This window comes from Micropterus salmoides, unplaced genomic scaffold (genome assembly GCF_014851395.1).
Source record: "Micropterus salmoides isolate LMB-PRFRI ecotype aquatic unplaced genomic scaffold, ASM1485139v1 Ms_hic_scaffold_12, whole genome shotgun sequence".
Lineage (NCBI taxonomy): Eukaryota > Metazoa > Chordata > Actinopteri > Centrarchiformes > Centrarchidae > Micropterus > Micropterus salmoides.
The window spans coordinates 29,395,547-29,417,487 of NW_024040263.1; the positions used below are offsets into that span (position 1 = coordinate 29,395,547).

Consider the following 21,941-nt stretch of genomic DNA (forward strand, 5'->3'; position numbering starts at 1 on the left):
ACAGATGTGCTGATTGTCAAAGAAGAAGCAGAGCAAAGTAGCCTATCCAACGCAGTGGGCTACACACATACACACACACACACACACACACACACACACAGCAGGAGAGGGATGCTTTGGGATCCTCGCATGTGTTGATAGCGGGCATGTTAAATCCCACCGCCACAAGACGGAGGCGCTAAGAGGAAAGTGAAATGTTTCCAAATAATTTAACAGACTGTTACGTAACAACCCACCCGGGCTCTCGCAATATTAAATATGATTCACAGAGAGGGAAGAGCTCCAACCCATAGATCATGTTGGGATAACGAGTCACCAGCGATGGCAGTGACGCACAGCTACGTGGAAACAGCTTGATCTAAACTAAACATCATATGGTGCAGGCAAGGACAAGGCAAAATACTGCCAGAGATGAATGGGTAATCATCCCTAAACTAGCACTTGTCAGTGTGCATCCAGGACCAAAGATTTAAAAAAAATAAAATTTGTTCTTTTTGTGAGTAGCCTATGAGTAGGAAACAGAATTTATCACATAACTCATTTATTTGAAATAGTGAGTTGGCCCGCTTTTGGTTCATTATGTGTATTCTTATTACGTGAAACCTCATATAAGTCGGAACAGAAAACGCTTAATTTCCCCTCTGAAGTGCTGTAATAATAGGCTATATTCACAGTCAGCAGCCATATAAAAGTCAGAGGTTTGCTGCCAAGTGAAGAGTTGCCGCCTGCTCTGAGGAAAATGACTTCTCCCCCCCTGCCGCATCGGTGTGGCAGAGCGCTGCGTAAAACTGTGCCACCAAACAGAAAACTGGAAACAAATGTTCAGTCAAAACATTTGTAGCAAGCCTTTAATTTTGCATTACAAGAGGGGTTTTAAGACTTGTGCATTATGTCGCGGCAGCTGCTGGCTAAGATGGGATGGAAATTGACCCGGCAGTCCGCCTTAATTTGTTTAATTATTGATCCAGCGCGTTGTAATCAGCAAGGTGCCAAGCTGTTGGCGAGAAACAGCGGATATAACAAATGGTTAATGGCACGGTCTAATTGCCGGGGTCCAAGACAGGCATGAAACAAATCCCTATCTCAGCATATGCACATTAAAGACCAGGCATACTTGCCATTAGCGCTCACATAGTCTGAACGGCTGCGGATCAACATGTAATACCTTATTCATCATCTTCAGCAGACCAGTAGCAATACAATGCCCATTTACCAAATGGAGCAATTTTAAAAGCTTTTGATGTGCGGAATTGTATGTTAATGATCAAGCTGAGTAGTGCTTCCCACCAGGAAACAGCCCACCTCTGGTACAGTAAGGGATGAGCAGCTTGCCACATATATCTATTCACTATTCAATTCATAACCCACGCATTAAAAAAAAGTACTGCATATGTTCAGCCATGTTTTCACTCATTCTCACCATGTGCCTGCCACTTAGTCTCCTGTAACACTGAGAAAAACTGCATGCGATGTCAATCAGCTCTCACTGAGCTTTCCAGGGTGTAACCTAATTTGTTACCAGGAACTTCGGGAACTGTGGCACTCCCGTTGTGGTCACCTTTCTAATTACAAACCCATTCTGTCTTTCTGAAAGAAAAGTATAGTGCTGTGACTTGATAGTTTGCAGCCATATTTTTGGTGTGTTCTGCTTTGATGTTTTAGGAGATATACACACAGTTTTGAGCTGACCCGTTCCCCCTTCCCCTCCAGCCTTAAGAGTGTTCAGAGCACAAGGTCAGACCTACGCATGCATCAGCGGCAGGCTGCTGGACTCCAGGGGCTGGTGTGGAAAAAGGCTGAAATCCATAATGATCTGTCTCTCAGGCTCACTGAATAATGCAAAGCTGTATAATAGAACCCACTCTCTAATGGCAGAGATAGATATGAACAATTTCACACACTGGTAGCAAACTGCTTGCTTATTAATTCAGCATCTACAATGGCAGAGAGAGAAGAGAATGATGTGGGGGTGCAGAACAAACACAAACAAGGAAGGGTTGTGTAGTGAGGGCAGAGGCTGTGTGTTTTTTTAACATAATCCACCATATATTGGTGTTATATTCACTATTACATTAAAAAAAACTCTATTCTGATAGTTTTATCCCTTTTTATTCTCTTTTTACAGCTCAAAGGACCTGCAGTTTTAATTGTTAAAGCTGTTAGCTTGCTCACTTTGTATGCTCTGTCCAGGTTCCACAAAGTAAGCTTTACTTTCCCTCTGTACACACTTCACTGCTCCACTTCTGACTGCTGAGAATTAAAATGCGCTGCCAGGTAACTGAAGCCTCGGCACAGCAGCTCCGCTGTCTCTGCTGCTCTGACGTCTCCATTTCAACCATCCCACAGAGAAGGAGATGAAGGGGGAGTCAGGAGGGAGTTGTCCAATGGGATGACTGCACTGTGGAGCAGTCTGCTGCATGTATTCCCACTGGGGACAGCACAGGAAGAGCGGAGGTATGTAGAAGAGCAGAGAAGGCTGAAGGATTTTATCCATTCATACATGCACACAGACACAAGATAAGCAGTAGTTTCAAGTCATGTGCAAACACGCACACAAACATTGTAAATCGCTTATCACTCTAAATCTAGGGCCATCATTTCCCTCTACATGTTCATGTATGTAGATGTCACAGGACTGAATGATTTGGCCTCAACCTTAAACTCTATAATCAATTGCTCATAACTTCTCAGACAGGTACATTGTTTTATTGATGTCCAGCCACACCAGAGAGTCATTCACTAACTTATTCTCCTCTCATTAAAACCCAAAGTGACATAAACAAATACTGGTGGCATTATGCGTTCCTCTAGGAGCTAAGCTAACCTCATCATAATTCTCCAAAGCCTGCACATTAACGCTTTTGCTACGACAGCACTGTTCATCAAGCCGCTTGTGTTGGCCTTGTTGGACTCCCTCCAAAAACAACATTTTCCCCATTAGGCCTTCGCCTCAACAGGTTCGTGGCCAAAATATATCCAATAGAGAAAGTGGGTTAAGTCTTTAATATCAGACTGACTTAAATGATAATTCTGTATTTAGGCCTGTGTGGTTTTAAACAGCATCTATTCCAAAGACAGGTTAAAGGTATGCTTCAAAAGGTCAATACTGTCTTCAGAAATGTTTGGCATGTAACTTGAAAAATGTTATCCATTACTTATATGATTTATTTAAAAAGTAATTGCATTACTTATTATGAAGCAACTGTAAAAGGACTTAGTAAGGCTACTTGTTGCTGTAATAGCTCCAAATCCTCTATACCACACATTACATATTTTGTATTTAACATATGAAATAATAGATTTATTTAAAAAAATACATTTTGGCACTTACAGACCTTCAACAGTTAGCTTAACATTAGTCCCAGTGATTACAGAGAAGTGGGGTTCACACTCTCCATCTCTGAACAAAATCAACTGATTTCTGAGTGTAGATTTACCAGTGTCAAAGAGTGTCAAAACCACTGTCCAGGATGAAACAATAAAGATCCAGGTGTACATCAGGAAGATGGCCCCCAAAGATGAAGGGCTTAGTGAAAACCTCAGGCAGCAGAAACCCGAGGATGAGGATAAGGAAGACGAAGAACCTTCATGGAGAGACAAGCCGCTGCACGGCATGTACCACAGACAAATAGACAAAGTGGCTGATATCAAGACATCCCACCAGTGGCTAGAAAAGGCTGGACTAAAGGACAGCACAGAAGCACTAATCAAGTCAGCACAAGAACAGGCACAGTACAAGATCAATAGAGGCTGGGGTCTACCACACCAGGCAGGACCCCAGGTGCAGACTGTGCAAGGATGCCCCTGAGACAGTACAGCACATAACAGCAGGGTGTAAGATGCAGGTAGGAACAGCATACATGGAGCGCCATAACCAGGTAGCTGGCATAGTGTACAGGAAAATCTGCCATGAGTTTGGGCTGGAAGTCCCAAGGTCAAAATGGAAGACACCTCCTAAAGTAGTTGAGAATGACCGAGCAAAGATCCTCTGGGACTTCAAGATCCAGAGTGTCAAACTGGTGATGGCTAATCATCATGTTGATGAACAAACAGCAGAAGAAAGCATTAGTGATAGATGTAGCAATCACACACACACAGGAGATAGATAGATTATAAACAGCTTGAGATTTGAGAAACCTGATTTCTGAGGCCTTAAGTCTGATTGCTGACGGACCTTTTGCTTTCATTAGTAAGGTTTGGATCTGAACAGGAACCTCGTTAAATGTTTCATTTTATTTTAAAGACCTTTTCATAAAAAAAGATGAATGAAGAAGTTAAAGCAGTGTATGTGTGAGGCAAGGCCAGTAACATTATCACAACACATTGTAGTTTGCTTGTGAAAGGTCACTTTTTCCCTGCTCATGAAAATGTCACCGTTTGTCAAAATGTCACTATTAGTGGCTCAAAAAAATAAAAATAAAATCCAAACTATTATGAGATTTATTACAGCATCATCCTGACAGAAATAAACATTAAGCCTTCTAAAATTTTATTCGGTGCTATAATGGAGCAACAGTTCCCATAGAGTTCACGGTCTTAAAGACAAGCCGAAGCACTTAGCGTTTAGTGGCAGAGCGAGGCCGTCGCGCTGTGGGAGCAGGTGTGTTTTAGGACTCAATAAGGTTGTGAAGATGAAACCCTGTAAAGCAGAAGGCTCTGGAGTAGAAGTGTGTAATAGGGAGAGCGAGCTCTCTGCACATCCCTTCTCAATTACATCAAGTGACCAAAGCATCCTTGTAAAATACAACTCTGCCACTGCCCTCCTTTGTGCTGGGTTATTTCTCCCAAAAGGAGATTAAATTTTGACTGAAGTTGAAGTGAACCTAGTTTACAGAGAGGCAAAAAAGTGGAGAACATTTCATCAACACGCCAGGTTTCTTGATTTGCATGAACAGAAGCTGGCAAAAAATATTCATCATTATTATTTTAAAATTCTTTTTAAATTAGAAGCAAAACAGTACTCAACAGCCAAGTTTTCTGTCATGTTTATTTACTTGACTTGATTTGTGTCTTGTTGTAAATTTGTAACTTTTTCGCAGAGAAAGTGGAATATTTCATTATCTGTGTGTCAAAATTATAAGATTTTATTATCCACACAGTTAATCAAAGTACAGTGTTATCGTCATTCACATTTGCTTTGGGTGCCTTTTTCAAAGATCTACATTATTTATAATGTTGGAGCTTAGAAACGTTATAACATACAATTTATTTATTTGCAACAAATGTGGAGCAGCGATAAACTGCACATTAATAATACAGATGCAAAGCATTTCTTGGTGAGTGCCATTGTCATTTCTAGGCATGTTTGGGCTCACAAACCCACCGCTTTATAACCACAATGTAGTTTAATCACTAGTAATAAAATGAGATCTCCAGATGCATTTCATCTGAATCACACGTTTAAGGATTGTGTATCATAACAATTCATTTTAGCCCCTATGTGCCAGTTCTCCATAAAATGTAGTGCAGCATGTCCTGCTAGATCTCTCTGTGTTCAGTTGTATTTTCTGCACGTGTCAGCATTTATGACCTTGAGCGATGACAAATAAAGCCAGTGTAATCTTAATTTCAGAAACAACTCCTTTAATTCAGCCTGATATTTTGCCTTTATCATGTAACTTTGATGTTGCATCTATCTACTCTACTTGCATATTGTTCAGATGATGATTCAGTACTGCCCTCCCTTTTAGAAAACAAAATAACATCCCAGTCAGCTGAAGTGGTCTGTAGTGGTTTGCTCTCAGACCCAGGTACTCCACACCGCCCACACCTCTCAGTGTGTTTGGGAAGCAGCTGTCTCATCACCGGTGTGTGTGTATGTGTGTGTGTGTGTGTGTGTGTGTGTGTGTGTGTGAGAAGGAGAGTGTGTCAAAATTTCCTTTTCTATGTCTGTGACAAGGGCTGAGCCTGCAGTGTCACAAATCTTCCCAGAGTCTGCTATGTAAAATACAAAGTGGCATCACCATTATTGAAGACATCACTTCAAAACTCAAGGTCAATCAACCCTTATCTCCCTCCTCTCCTCCCCCAGTCCCTGTCTCTGTTGGTCTCTCTCTTTTATGTGTGTATGTGTGTTATCTAGTCTTCCATTCAGTAAAAATACATTTTTATTCAGTGGAAGCAGTTGTGTTTGTCTCCCATGATAACTGCTGCTAACAAAATAGAGCTAAAATAGGACCTTATAGTAAGTAAGTAAGTAAGAAAGACAAGTGTTCTTCTTTATCTGCTGACGCTGTGGCAGGTAATCGCTCAGTGAGTATCATGCACATTAATTTTGCTGGGAGGAAGACACACAAAGTAGACACCTACATTCATTCAATTGACTGGGTGTCATCTAGTCTCATATGAACTAATTGATCAAGTGTAAATGGAGACATGTCTGCAGGATGTTCACTCCACAATGCCTGTATGGTCATGAATGAATAGGTACCCGTGTAAGTGACTATCGATTATCTTGTCAACAGAAGTTGCAGGCGATTACAGAGGAATTGCATGAACGCAGAGGTAATTTACATATCTCTCAAAGCTAATCATTGACAAAGCTGTTTGGTAGGTTTTAATAAGAGTGTAGTTGTCAGATACATTTAAAACCTGCATTTAAAGTATTTCTGTGGCTTCTGCATGTTGCTAAAATTCCACAATGCAACAGCAAAGTCAGCATGTGAGTGCTGACGTCTCATTAGCCGATGATCTGAACTCATTCTATGCACAGTTTGAGGCTGGCAACAGCACTGCTAGCTTGCCGACTAATTGTTAGGGCGTTGGCTAATACAGCTGGAGTTAGTTCATCCGCTGGAGATGAGCACATGCTCTCAGTGACTGAGCATAATATGAAGAGGGCTCTGACCACCAGGCCCAGATGGCATATCTGGGTGAGTACTTAAGTCCTGTGCTAATTAGCTAGCTCCAGTGTTTACCACAATATTTAACCTCTCCCAGGCCAAGTCTGTGGTTCCCACCTGCTTCAAGAGATCCACTACTGTCCTTGTGCCTAAGAATGCTTCTCTAGCCTGCATGAAAGACTACAGAGCAGTGGCCCTCACCTAAGCGGTCATAAAATGCTTTGAGAGTCAAGTTCTACATTGGCGTCTTCCTCTTCGTATGATTCACCCGCTGCAGTTTGCATACCGACAATGCAGTCTCCCAGGTTCTGCACACCACTCTCTCTCATCTTGACAGGCAGAAGGGGAGCTATATGAGACTGCTGTTCATTGATTACAGTTCAGCTTTCAACAAAACCAAGGACTTGATTGTGAATTTTAGGAGAGCACAATAACGGAGAATGTACAAGCCTCTGAGGATTTATTAGGATTAGGATATATTTATTATTTATTTATTTATTATTATTTATGGGACTACTGTGGAGAGGGTGAGCAGCTGCAAATACCTGGGAGACCACATCACAGAGGATCCGACATGGACAGCACAAACAAACTCTGGTCAGAAAGATAACGCCTTTAAAGGCAACGCCTTTACCAACTCAAGCAGCTGAGGAAATTCAGAGTCTCTCTGAGGATCCTTTAATCGTACTCTGGGGCTACAGAGAGCATCCTGACAGGAAACATCAGTACCAGCTCCGCTCAGGACAGGAGGGCTCTGCAGAGAGCGGTGCGTTCGGCTGACTGCAGAACCTGAACAGACAACAGACCGCTAAAGCTGTTGTGGTCAGGCACGCCCCTTCTCAGTCATGCAACCAAAACAGAAAGACTGAAGCAGAGTTTTTTTTCCCTCAGGCTATCAGGCTTGTGAACACTGATCTCACCAGGGCCCTCATATTAAGTTCCACTCATTATCTCATACACACACATACTAGTACACATGGACAATTGTCACGACCTGTATTTCTTTTCAAATGTTCCTATTTGTATATATATTGAAATAATATAAATATAAATGTATATATTCTTTTGTGCCCATTAGAAACATTGTAGTTTACATGATTGGGCTTAAAAAGCTTACTGCTGTGTTACTTCTCTTGTTTTTGTGTCTGAACAACTATTTATCCATTACTTTTAGCTAATAATTTTAACAGTTTAATCATTACTTATTTAGTGATTTCTTTCAATAATAATAATAATTTTATTTTATCCAGTTATTATGGACCCAGCTTTCCAACAGCATCTTCCAGGGTCCATCTCCAGCCTCTAGCCTCTGCCTGCAGCCATAAGCAGCAAATTGCAACTTGAATATCAGCCTACAGTCTCTGAAAACCAGCAGCCCCCAGCCTGACCTGCAACCTGCAACTTTCTGGCAATCCAACTCCAGCTACCACCTGCAGTGTCTCCAGCCACACATGAAGCTATAGCCAACAAGCACCACCCAGTCTTATACAGTAATATACTCTCAACGGCCACTTCATTAGGTACACCTGTTCAATTGCTTGTTAACACAAATAGCTAATGAGCCAGTCCATGGCAGCAACTCAAGTTCAAACCGAGCATCAGAATGGGGAAGAAAAGGGATTTAAGTGACTTTGAACGTGGCATGGCTGTCGGTGCCACACCGGCTGGTCAGAGTATTTCAGAAACTGCTGATCTCATTTACAGAGAATGGTCCGAAAAAGAGAAAATATCCAGTGAGGGGCAGTTGTGTGGATGAAAATGCCTTGTTGATGTCAGAGGGGAATGGGCAGACTGGTTCGAGATGACAGAAAGGCAACAGTAACTCAAATAACCACTCGCTACAACCAAGGTATGCACAATACCATCCCCGAACGCACAACACGCACAGACAACACGTCAAACCTTGAAGCAGACGGGCTACAGCAGCAGAAGATCACACCGGGTGCCACTCCTGTCAGCTAAGAACAGGAAACTGAAGCTACAATTCACACTTTTCCAGTATCAAAGTACGCGCCTCTGCCTACAGTCTCATATTTAAGAAAGCCAAGAACAGCTCCACCTTCCAACTAGAGCTTCCAGGGAGCTGACTTCAGCCCCAACCTGTGAATGAGTATGATATTATTAGTTATTATTAGAGTATGATATTACTTTGTTACTGCTTGAAAATATTTGACATATTTTATAATGTGTTTTTTGTCACCGCCCTTACTTTTTGCAGTATCTCAGTACCAGTGGAGGTCCGATCACTACCTTCATCCTGTGCCAGCATCTGTAGCCACACATCAGCCAGCCTCATCAACAGCTGCCTCCTGCTCCTTCCACCTCCAGCCTCAATGCCCACCTGCATCCACAGCCACAGCCTTTGACTGCCAGCCAGCCAGTGCAGCCATAACACATCTTTCGTCAGCCAACAGCAGCTGAACCCTCTGCATGCAGGTGCAGCTATCCAACCGCATCTCCAGCCAATGCCGACAGCCTTGAGCAGCAATCTTCAGCTTCCACCTGCGGCCACTGCCTGTAAGTTGCAGCCTCAGCCTTTGCCTGTAAGGGCAAGTCAAGTCAAATGCATTTGCGTAGCACCTTTCAACAACAAGGCAGTTCAAAATAATTCACATAAGTCATCAAAGGTATTAAGGCAAGATATAAAAGATCCTTTGTCTTAACTTTTAGGGCAACCAGTTTCAGCCCAACCTCCACATTCAGCCTCGGGATCCAAAAGCTCATGGACCAGCATCCTTCTGCAGTCCCCAGCAGCCAGCAGCCAGCAGCCAACTCAAAAGAACAAAATATATATTTCTCCCAATAATCTCTCATTCTCATTACTTATTAAGAGCTGAATTGGCTGAAAATTTGCTTTTTGGATAACTTTATCTAAACATAGGGATTGTGTGAAAAACATTGATGGCTACTGAAATAGAATTGTATGTCACAGATTGTTTTCTCCTGATCATGCATCAAGGACAATTGCTTTCCAACTGCTAAAACAGCAGAAATAACATATTCAGAGAAGGCCATGTCCAACACTTGATCTGCAACTTTAACCCCTGTCTACAACTTTGAGGGACTGCCTCACCCTGTCCTATCATCTAGTTGATAGCTCAACTAAAACCTGCAATTTTTGCCAATAGGCTCCAGCCACAGCATCTCTCTTCAGCTTCTGACAGCCAAGACAATTATTTAATGTCTATCTAAACACTAACCCCCGGTGAATACCATTTAAAGCCCACACTACAGCAATCAGTGTCTTCCAGATTTCAGTTGGGAACTTGATAGATTCATAATTCTTATTCTCAGTCAACCTTGAGTGTGAGTTATGAAGGCAGAGGCTTTTGCTGGTGCTGCTCAGAGTGTAAATACTGACATCATTATGCAATGCAGAACAAAGCATTAATCACTGCAACAGTGTTTTTATCGATGTACTGTACACTTGGCTTGAAAACAGCAATGGGATTCATGACTATGGCAGACAGAGAGTCTGGCCTTTTTTGTTGAATACAAAAAGAGCTCAGAATAACCTTTGAAACTTTCTCAGAAGAGTTTGAGCGAGATCACGTTTTTATGGATTTTAGCTCTAAAACATTTGAATTCTTGTTGAACTTGATTCATGACAGTGGTGGGTGATAATAAGTTGCTGAGTGAGAAGATTCCTGTAAAATGTGTAGCTTTATGAGACACGAGAGCACAAGAGAAGAGGATTGATGCTCCATTACTGTTCTCTACTGTCTCCAGTTTCCTTCTTGAGAGGAGTCACTGGTCGATCTGCATCCCATTGGAGGAACACATTATAAGAAAACATCCTTGTATGTCTCTTTTCTCTCTAGCTCTTTCTCTTGCCTTGTTGCAATCATTCCCTGCAAACAGGATTTTGAGCCTTTTATTCTGACTTAACTCTGGGAGGAGCTCCCAGCTTCCAGGATTCAGCCCAGTTGGTCATGTCACCCTGCTCCCTACATGCCAGAGGGGTGGAGGAGGAGAAAAAAGTAGACTAATCTCCACTTTCTTGTCCTCCCTCATTTAGCCATCAGCTATGTCAGGGTCCCAACCTCTATCACACCTAGGAGATTGGATTGCCCCCCCCACCCGGCAGGAGACTCTGGCTCTGGGAGGCGTGAGGAACAAATTTGGTCGGATGTACCTGTGAGTTTCTTACACACCAGCTCCTGTGCTGTTTGTGCGGTAAGCCAAGAGGCCGCAGCAATGATTGCTGCGCTGGCGGATGCACAGAGAGGGATATTTTCATGTTCCACCCATCTGGTGTAGCATTTTCATGTTTTCTGATGAGCTGACAGCCCAAAGAAAGCTGTTAGTCATCACAGCACAGCATTGTGCTTTGTGCCCAAGACAGACTGTTGTGCTTGATTTAAGTCATTAAGGCCTTAGAGCAAATCTCTTTGTTGACCAAGAACAAATTGGTAAACATGTTGATTGTACTCTCCCAATTAAATGTCTCTCAGCAGTGTCACGACCAACTGCCTGAGTGAGTACATACAGATCGCTGGTAGTTTTTGACTCTGGGACAGATGGGACAGCTTTTTCTCTCTGTGACTCTTCTTTCAAAAACAAACCTTTAGCTCCCGCTGTTTGAGAAATGAGTGTGAAGCCTGACAGCAAAGGATGTTGAGGACAAATCACGTGTAAATAGACTTGACTCATGCAGGTGCTGAGAAAAGCAAGGCTGTACACTGCTACCACCAACATATTGTTGAACAAGAACAAATGAAATGAGTGAAATTACATTAGTCAAAGTATCCATCTTTCATTTATATGTTAGTGTGTTTTAAAGACACACTTGTCGTTAAAATGACTATTATAATAACAAATCAAAAGGCAATATGAAAACTATGTGACATGTGATAGGGGTCACTCATAGTTGTGAATGCACAGAGACCAAAAAGAGTTACAAAAAACAGTGAATATCAGACTTACTCGCAAGATTTCCGGAAAAATCTCTAAATGAATGACAATGTTTTGCCGTATATCTGCTGGATGCAGCAAGCAATCGTTAGCTAACAAATCCATTTCAACTAACATGGTGATAATATGTGAATGTTGTGTTTACAGCTCCCCGAAGTGGCCAGAAAAGTTATTAGTTAGGTTCAAATGGCTATCAACATGTTTACATTTACACCTGCCCTTTTGACCTTTGATGCCCAAAGTGCCCTTTTGCCAATGACAAATTGAATTAAGTAATTAATTTTTAAATTTGTAAAGGTCCTTTTGTGAAGGCCTGCCGAATCAAATTATTAGTAAAATGAATTAATAATAATTTCGAAGTAAATAAAATGACCCCCATTATGACCTTTCACCTGATGACCTCATGCGTGACGAGCCCTCCAGTTCACACACTGTTATTGATGATTCAGCAGCTCTGCCTACAGGACACCTGTGATTCTGCCGGTTCGAGGGGTTTGCCGCAATGTGCTTGTTGTGGGTTGTTGGATGTGTTTTACAAGAATGATGCAAAGAGAGCAGCACAGTAGTTGTGTATTACTGTTTGTGGCCTGTAGAAGTAAGTAAGTTAGCTGCTGACTAACACTGTGCCGACAGCTAACGTTGCTTCTGCACACAGATAAACAAAAGGTGCTCTGTTCACTTCGTTCTTGCTGTTTGAGGGAGAAAAGTTCCACGGGCGTCGCAAGGTCTGGTATTTTCTGTGTAATGTGACTAAAAATATTTCACTTGAACTAGGATTATTACAGTAAGTTAATAAAAAGTAGTATTGTGCCTTAAAATAATTGGTAAAACAGGTTTATTACTTATTCCTCCGAATTATAGTCTACTTATCAGCCCTTTTTTAAACGATCATTTAAATCAGTAGAATCAATAGTTTTAATAGCAAACCTATTATATGAACTAAATAACTGGAAATGCTTGTAATAATGTCAGTGTCAATATAAAATAAATAATATTCCTGACATCAAAGTAAAGAGCGAAGAAGAAATGGCTCTATATAGATTTCAGACAAAGGTATGAAATGTTAATGTCAAAGGTAAATGCTGCTCTGTCATGGTTATGTCATGACACAGGTTATTTAATTAGATGTATGATTAGACAGATAGTCAATCAAAATCTAAATATATCTCAGGTTCACAATGCAATATATAAAATAATTGTCACAAAATTGCCTATGCACACACACACATACACACACACACACGCACACCTGTCTATAGATTTGTCTCACTCTTACCCCTGTCTTTGCTAACCTAGTCCTTTCTCCCAGTACTGTTTCCTTCCCAGATTATTTCTCACACTTTTTTGAATCTGGTATTTATCTGGAATCTGGTTATTTCCTCTCCCTGCAGCTCTCGATGTGCAGCAGTCTCTGTGAGCATCTCCCTCTTATTTTCTCATAGCAGCCAGCCTTGGCAGCGGCTGCAGCACTACAGCAGGTCAGTCATTGTGAGCCAGTCCTAAATACTGTCAGCAATCCTTACATCTTGTCCTGGTTACATATTTTTTTCATCAGCTAATATAACTCCTATGTTTGTTATAATATCTCTAGTCACAGATCACCTCCAGTAGTATCAGCAGCAACAAAAGCATCAGCAGCAGCAGCAACCCCTCAACAGCAACTGTTCCCTGTAAGTTGTGTCAGCCCACCGTGTTTAAAGCTAGATCTGGGTTTCTTTTTCAAAACTGTGTCACAGCATTTATTGATGTATCAAAACAGAAGCATCTGTATAAGCATATAATCAAGGAATACATAACAATATACTTCTGTATCGCTATTTTGAGAACAGCCCTATTTAAATCCTTGTTCCATGTGCCCCTTTCACCACTTTGAGCAACTCCACTTCCAAAGGTCTCTGCACGGCCCTGCCCACAGCTTTATTGTTTGGTTCACTCTCACCTCTCTTCAGACAGACAGACACATTTAGTGACTAGCTGGTGAACATAGTGGAGCATTTATCAGCTAAAGAGCTAAAGAGCCAGCTATTTCCCTCAGGAATTGGCAGAGATCAAAGAACAGCGCTAGAAGTGAATATTTGACTTACGTTGGCTAGGTATTTGCTGGATGTGTAAACAGGAAACTGTTTGCTAACCATTTCAAATTAAAGGGGACCTATTGTGCTTTTCCTTGTTTTCGTCAGATGTTCATTCTAAAGGTTGCCAAACTTTCAAATAAATTGGTAAATGTATGTAAAAGCAATGTTACTGCAAGTCAATACAATGTCAATGTCTTTCCTGCCGAGCTGATGTCTAGGGAGACCCCTAGGGTTCACGGCGAGAATTTCTAGGATAACTTTTGCGTTCCCTCGTTAACTCACAATATTTTTGCGTTACCTCACAAAACGTTGGCGTTACATTCCATTCCTTTTAAACCATAGCTGTCTCTGTTCCTGCTCAGCTGCTGCCAGCGAAAAGCCCCAGTATGGATCAGCTCATTGGATTTTGCTTTGAATTGGCCACTGTCTATGCTGATACAGTACTACTGCTCAGTAGACATGGTTCTGTAATAACATTTTCAAGTTTTATTTCGCTACATTACAAAAGTATCCAAATCATGAACTAAAAACTAAATGAAAAGAACTTCTTTAAGTAATTAGGCTAAATCCTTAAGCAAATGTTTTTTTGCAACACAAACCATGAGATAGCACCAAAAGTAAACACGTATTTGAAACAAATGTAGGGTGACCAGATGAGAATATGTGAAATTCATAGCCTACAGCCAGTACATTACATTCAGTTTCACTGAACAGTAAAACACCTGAAAGTCAAGTCTCATTCCTGACGAGGCACTAGCATTCGTTTTTATGGTGTTCATGTGAGAAAAGCAGGATAATAATAATAATGCATATTTGTGATTGGCTGTTATTGACAGCACAGCAGTGCTCTGCTTTTTGGAAGGGTTAATTGGGCAAAAATGTTTGTTATTAGCATGATTGTAAATTTTATTTATTTGTAAATAGAACTGATTCGCAGGCCGCCAGTTTAATAGTTATATACTCTATGTTCATAAGCCCTTTGGCAGGCTTCTGGGAAGTTGGCTAATCAAAAAAAAGTGGGCTTTTAGGAGGGCCTTAAACAACTTGTTTCAGACAGATGATGAACTGTGGTGCTGCAAAAAGGATAAAGTACAAGGAATAAAGATTCTTTTTGAACTGCCAATCATGCAAAGCTGCTCTAGTGGAACAAAATTATAGAGCTGGAAATGGGCATCATAGATCCCCTTTAAAACATGATAACATTTCAGATTGTTCAGGTTGTTTCTGCTGCACCTAAGTTTACTAAAAGTTTAAAAAAATGGAAGCTAAAGTGTATAACAGTGACCAAAATGAACAGTGCATTATTTTAAGGTAATAAAAATAAATATTTGAGCCAACATTTAGCCTCCGTTACAGCCTCTCATCTTTGGTGCAAGTGAGTCACCATTTTGAGGGCACATCTATATCTTAAATACAGCACAGGCTACTTTTAAAACACTCCCACATGCAGTGAGGGATCTTAGAACAGCTGCTCCCCTGCTATGTGCTGATGGTTGGAACTATCTGGCTCAGGATTCAACACATCACACAGAGGGAAGACTTCATGCGTGTCTTCACTTGGCTATTAAATCAGCCACTCCACACACTTGGCAGTAATGATACTGCTATGCCATGATTAGCGGGAATAATGTAATGACAAGTGTGGAATACATTCTAAACTGTATAAGATTAGAGCAATATTTTATTTAATTTTGTTTATTGTGTAATTATGTATAAACAATGTTGTTCTGGGCACATTTCATAAAATCTAGAGGTTTTCATATGATAATCATGGTATTTAAGGTACTTAATTAGGTGGTTTTGATACTTTTGAAATAAATTAAATACTTTTGTTTCATGTGTGCATCTCTCTATATGTGCTTTTAGCCTGGATGTACACCACTACAGCACTTTGACGCTGTCGACATTTGTTCTTGTATAAACGCTAAAAATAAATTGACTTTTTTCGGAATAGACTTTCGTAATTTATTTTTTATTTATGTTTATAACTGACACCTTCACCCCTCCTGCAACATTTCAGATTTGACCCAAAGATTCAGAACTGTTCACTATTATTAACTATTGAAAAGGTGATCTAGGGTACTTTTTTACCTTTCAAGCTGAGGAAACCATCCAAATGTTTAAGTGAACAAAATGAAAAATAACAGTGGAATCATGACAAATATCTTCTTAAATGATGTGATATTTAACAAAGAAGGGTTTCTTTAGTAATGGTAGTTAGCGTTTGAAGTGGAAAATCAAAAATGTACTACTGCTATTTGGCTCACTCTCTGACTAAAGTGTCTTCAAAATTTTCCATTTGTTTGTTGTGGGAGTATAAAAATCACAACATGATACAGGCTGGTGACACAGGTCACAACGAACATGGCCCAGCAATAAAACCTTTGTGAAGCTTATATTTTGAGATTCAACAACACTACATTTTTCAGCCTGTTGTTTGGCTACAAGGTAGATAAAACAACAGAAATACCGTTGACCTAATAACATAACACTACAAAAGCTCTCAGAAATGTGTTGTGTCCAACCATTTATCCATGTATGATGCAAGAGAAGATAAAACACCCAATGAAGTCGTGTTGAAACATAGGTGTCATTTACACTCGGGCCGCTGGGGACATGTCCCCACCACATTTTGAAATGGCTGATTTTGTCCCCATCACTTTTTGAAAGCATTTGTTTAAAACTTTCTGAAAAACAGCACCAAGAAATATTAACTAACAAATGAAAATGCTTTGAGAAAGGTTTATTTGAATAATAAGGAAACATGCAATGCAATATAGTTTTCCCGCATATACAAAAAGACATTTCCACCGTAAACTGGAGCAGAAAATGTCTTCAGAATGCAGGAACTACCAGTTAAATCTTCAGACCCCCCTCACATATATTTCAGCAGCAAATATTTAATCTAAATGTTGTAGTCAAGACCGCCCAAACCGAGATCAAGTCAAGACCAAGACCGGAGTTTATCGAGAAACGAGACAAGACCAAGACTTTTAGGGCCTGAGAGCAGTCGAGACCAAGTCTGAGGGAGGGCGAGACCGGGTCAAGACCAAGACCAGTTACATTTACATTTACATTTATTCATATGGCAGACGCTTTTTTCCAAAGCAACTTACATTTGAGGAACAACATACAAGCATCAACAGAGCATCAACTACAGATCTACAACTGACAATACATACTAGTAAGAGCAGCAATAAATACTAGTAAGAGCTCACAGTAAATATCACATCAATGGGGTAGATACCTTGGGAAGGAAGTAAGAGTTAACAAAAAGTGCAATCAATACAAGATCATTGTAGGGGATAGAAGAAGAAGAGCACAGGAAGTGCATGTTAGATGTTAGGAGTTAGAGGTGTTATAAGAGGAAGTGTTCTCGGAAGAGATGAGTTTTCAAGAGCTTCTTGAAGTTAGAGAGGGACGCCCCTGCTGGGTGTGGTGTCACAGATGCGAATAGCCGGGACTGGGATTGCTTTGTGTGAAGGGATGGCAGAGCCAGGCGGCGTTCGTTGGAGGAGCGTAGTGGCCGAGAAGGAACGTAAGTTTGTATTATGGAGTTTAGGTAGATGGGTGCAGACCCAGTAGTCACTCTGTATACAACCATCAGTGACTTGGAGGCCACGGGGAGCCAGTGGAGGTCACTGAGTAATGGAGTGACATGAGTCCTTTTGGGCTCATCAAAAACCAGAAGTGCTGCTGCGTTCTGAACGGAGTTCCCTGCATTGCATGGTACGCAATAAAATGTGGAACAAGATCATAGGTAGTTCTCAAATTGATCTGAAAGATCCACATTCCCATTAAAACACCCACATACAAACACTAAGAGCTGAAATCAACGTGAGCATCGCAGGGAGAGGTGACAGTCGTTAATTAGGGTTATTGGTTGCATTTAAAGCAATTTGTTTTACTTCCAATCAAAGTTAGGATGTTAACAAATCATTATCAATTATGGTCTTGAAATAAAATCCAGAGTCCTCAATGTCCGAGACCGAGACAAGACTGAGTACAAATGCAGTCGAGACCGAGGCGAGAACAAGACCATCAAAAAAATGGTCTTAAGACCAAGACCGGTCTCAAGTACTACAACACTAATAAATAGTGCTAAAAATCTTCTTGTCTTGTTCTCATACATCGTCACGTCTCATGACCCAAATGTATCATCTCGCCCCTAATCTGATGTCCCCACCACTTTTCAACACAAAGTGACGCCCTTGTGTTGAAGGTTACAAACACAGTACACTATGAACAGATGGTAATATTAGCTTGGAGCTTTTCAGAGGAGTGTTGTAGACTCAGGAAATGAAGGCTTATTGTGAAAAGCTTGTCCTAAGTGTGGCTAACAAAATGAACCTGGATCAAGCGGTTTTCATACCAGGTTTAATGTGTTTTACTCCCTTATTGTCGACTAAATAAATATAGGCCTAATAATACGCCAAATGTCAATACATACACACACACACGCACAACACAATACATTAAAAAATGCAGCTATAACATTTAATTGTGTGGATTGGCCTACTACTATTTTTATGTAGCCTACTGATTTAAGACATGAGTTTTCTTTTAATTAAATCTTTATTGAACCAGGAAAGGCTCACTGAGATTGAAAATCTCTTTTCCAAGAGCGTCCTGACCAATACAGGCAGCAGCAAGTCATGATATAAAAGCTGCAAGAATACAGATATCATCAAAAACAAGAACAACTTAACTCACAATAATTCACACAGCTTAAATGACAAACAATGACACATAGTGGAATCAGTCAAACCAATTGCAAAGAGAGACTAGTCTTTTTCAATTTAACAAGATTTTATAAGGAGTTACAAGCTGGTGAGGCAGAGCTGGTAACTCTGGTCCATTTTCAGAAATAAAAAACATTTGACAACCATATTAGTGAATAGGGGAAAATGTCAGTAGGTATATGATATGCAGACTTTTAAAAATACATGTCTCTAGTTTTATGAAGAGTAGCGGAGTTTGGTGAGCGACAGGAACTACCGCGGTGACGTTTGATGACAGCCTCGCCGCCCCAACAGTGCATTCTGGGTCCAACCCAAGATGGCTGCGCCCTTGTAGAAGTGCTGAAGAAGTGCCTCTCCGGAGAAATTCTCGGGATTGTGTGGGATTTCCGCGAAAACCGTCGCACCAAATCAGCTACCAGGGTCGCTGGTTTGTGGAAGGAGACCACACGACCCCAGTCATCGATACGTGCGGCCGGTGCTTCGTGTGGCTGTGGCAGACTGTCCGTGTGAAGATGGGCCTCGTCTCCAGCCCCTTCCCATAGCGAAGAGCCGTGGGGAGAGGAGCCGCAGATTCCCCTGCAAACACGCACCAGTCCAGCTTGGATTTGACGGGTTTGACATACTATACCGGCTGTGGACGCTGCCCTACAATTTTCTGACCAGGATTATTTGTGCGACCGTGTCGGTCATCGTCCGGAGACGGAGAGGTTCCTCAGCCCGGGTTGATAATCCCACCGCACCAAGGTCTGCACGCATCTGCACGCTTCTCTGTCACAACTAGCGCCATTTCTGCACATCTGCTCTGTCGCACTTGACTCTGTGCGGGATGTTTCGCAAGCAGCTTGCTTCAAATAGCACCTGCCTCTCATGCAGTGTGACCGCTGGCATCGATAGCCAGAGCCAACCTCAGGAAGAGCTGTCAGATTAGCCGCGCTAGTTTAGCTAGCACTTAGCTAAGTTAGCTGACCGGTGTATCTGCTAACTGTGCAGCCAGCTGCTCGCAGTCAAAGCGCACCGGGTGTGAAGTGCAGCTTTAAGACAGTATTGCGAGAATTTCAGGCGCACATAACCCAGTTATTGTTGCTCGAGGAGTGTTCACGTTCAACTCCCATCATGACATCATCTAGGTGCTGCCCTCTGTGAAAGTGTGATTGTAATAAACACTGAAGAGGCAGGTAGTCTGCTTTAAAGTTGTAGTGAGGTAAAAGTTCAGGGTTGACCTGAAGGAATCCAGATGTGAGTGTGTCTAGTTTCAGTTGTTGTTGTGGTTTTCATTCACGCAGGAGTGTCACAGCATGACTCATAACCATCATCCCATGAACTAAACTAGAAAACTCAGCTGCTATGGAGTCAAAACATTTACTGAATTCAGAACCCACTTCCCATCGGTGCCTTTTGTTTTTACAGCCACTAAGTAAACGCACTACATTAGTAGAGAAACAGAAATCTGCATGCTTCACTTTCCTGGGAAGAAGAGCTGTTTGTTTGAAACATCACAACTGCACAAAAAGCCCTTTTAGGTGGAAGTTAGATCGCGTGTTGTTTAAGTTTTGTTGTATTGTTTTAATATTTAAGAAAAAAATATCTTACTTTGAGGATATGAAATTTTTCTACTAAACTTTGACCACATAAAATAGTCTAATATTGGCAATGTTTTGATTTAGCTCAGGTTCTTTCCAGTTTCAAGTTATTTACCAAGTGACTAATCAGCCAAATATTTGTTATTGTTGTGAGAGGAGAGTACCAGCCACAACTAAAATGACCATGTTGTTGGTTAACTCATCAAATTTCTGTTACTAACTAGAGCTCTCCCCTGTAGGGCCCTGATGAAAATGGACTCAGACTTGCTCCACTCACCGGCCGTGGGCCTCGCAGAGGAAGAGGAGGCCGACATGAATGACTGGAAACTTCCATTGGCCTTCATGAAGAAACGACACTCTGAGAAGATTGAGGGCTCCAAGGCCTTAGCGCAGAGCTGGAGGATGAAGGACAGGGTAATTTATCTGCTCATCTGCGTCTGGAGTAATTCAGAAGGTTAAGGATGCCCCCTGTGCCGAGCTGTGGTTTGTAGGGGCTCGTTCTCCTGGGGCCCTATCAGTCTAGTGCATGCAGAGTTGTTGAGGGAATAAACTCACGCAGACTTGTGCAACCTCACATACATCATCCTATTGTTGTAAACACTGGTTAGCGCACCAGAAATGTATTAATCCGACTCTATTATACACTATTTCCTCCTGTTTGAGTACATTACTTCATTTCATTTAGCTGATGCTTTTATCCAAACCGACTTCCAATTGCTAAGTATGTCAGAGGTCACACGCCTCTGGAGCAACTAGGGGTAAAGTGTCTTGCTGAGGGACACATTGGTGGATGTGTGACAGTGGGGAGTTGATCCCAGGTCTCTCTCACCAGTCTTCTCCACTGCACAACCACCACCCTGTAACTAAAAACTGCAGTAGCGTAGCTTTATATTTACCATACACATGTTAGAGTGTATCAATCTTCTTGTCTAACTTTTGGCAAGAATGGAATGAACATATTTCCCAAACTGTTTCTTAACACTAACTTCATACTAAAAGTGTCTTGGTGGTTTAGGCGCTTGGCAGCCTAGACACCAGAGCGGAAAGATGACTGAAGTCTTCCTAGTTTGTGCTTCGCAGTGATTGGTGCATTAAGGGAAACGGTGGTGCTTAGGATGGGTCTGTTGGCCATCCACAGTGCCAGTTTTCAAAATTTCAATCCATTAAAGAGACAAATCAAATGCACCGATGCTACACACTGTGCTCCGAGAGGACATCAGTCTTTAAACAGCCAGAATGCGGCAGCAAATCATTGGCTACCCTCGTCTTTATTACAGTGCCAATTCATTTTATTCAGCTGGAGGCTACCCGTGCAACACTTTGACAGGGGAACCTCAAAGCTTTCCCTCATGAATGGCCACAGTGTATGTCAGCTCTCATAAAGCTGTCGTTTGATCCACTGCAGTGCTACCAACCCGATTCTTTCATTGCCTCATGGCTACAGAGCAGCACTGTTATAATGATGGCAAATGCTACGTAGTCATTAATAACCCTCACAAACTCCGCACCTATTGTAGAATTGTACCCAAATGAAAATGTAACACCTCGCTGCTGTTAGGACATCAGTGGAATTACACCGCAGTGCGCACTAAAGTGTCATGCTTCAGGGAAATGTTGAATAAGAAGGCATCATTAAATGTGACTCTGGTATTGATTTAAAAGAGGTAATAGAAGCTGGATGAAATGGGCATTCCTATCAGAAAGTCGTGCTAAATCAACTGTGTAACATTTTTCATTGCTCAGAGCGTTTTCAGGCCATAGCGCCTCATTTGTACACTTGTAAGAAGA

General features: G+C 41.5%; 1 protein-coding gene across 4 annotated transcripts in view; it reads left to right on the plus strand.

The window, feature by feature from the left end:
- Positions 1-18,788: 18,788 nt before the first annotated feature.
- The window catches only part of rptor (regulatory associated protein of MTOR, complex 1), a 239,276-nt gene continuing 236,123 nt past the window's right edge, over positions 18,789-21,941 (plus strand). For 2 of the 4 annotated variants that reach the window (XM_038714432.1, XM_038714434.1), the window contains exons 1-2: positions 18,789-19,317; positions 20,393-20,567. In XM_038714432.1, the coding sequence (XP_038570360.1) occupies positions 20,400-20,567 (168 nt within the window). In that variant the 5' untranslated portion in view covers positions 18,789-19,317; positions 20,393-20,399. The remainder of the gene's footprint in view (positions 19,318-20,392; positions 20,568-21,941) is intronic. The other 2 variants (XM_038714433.1, XM_038714435.1) reach the window with 1 other exon arrangement.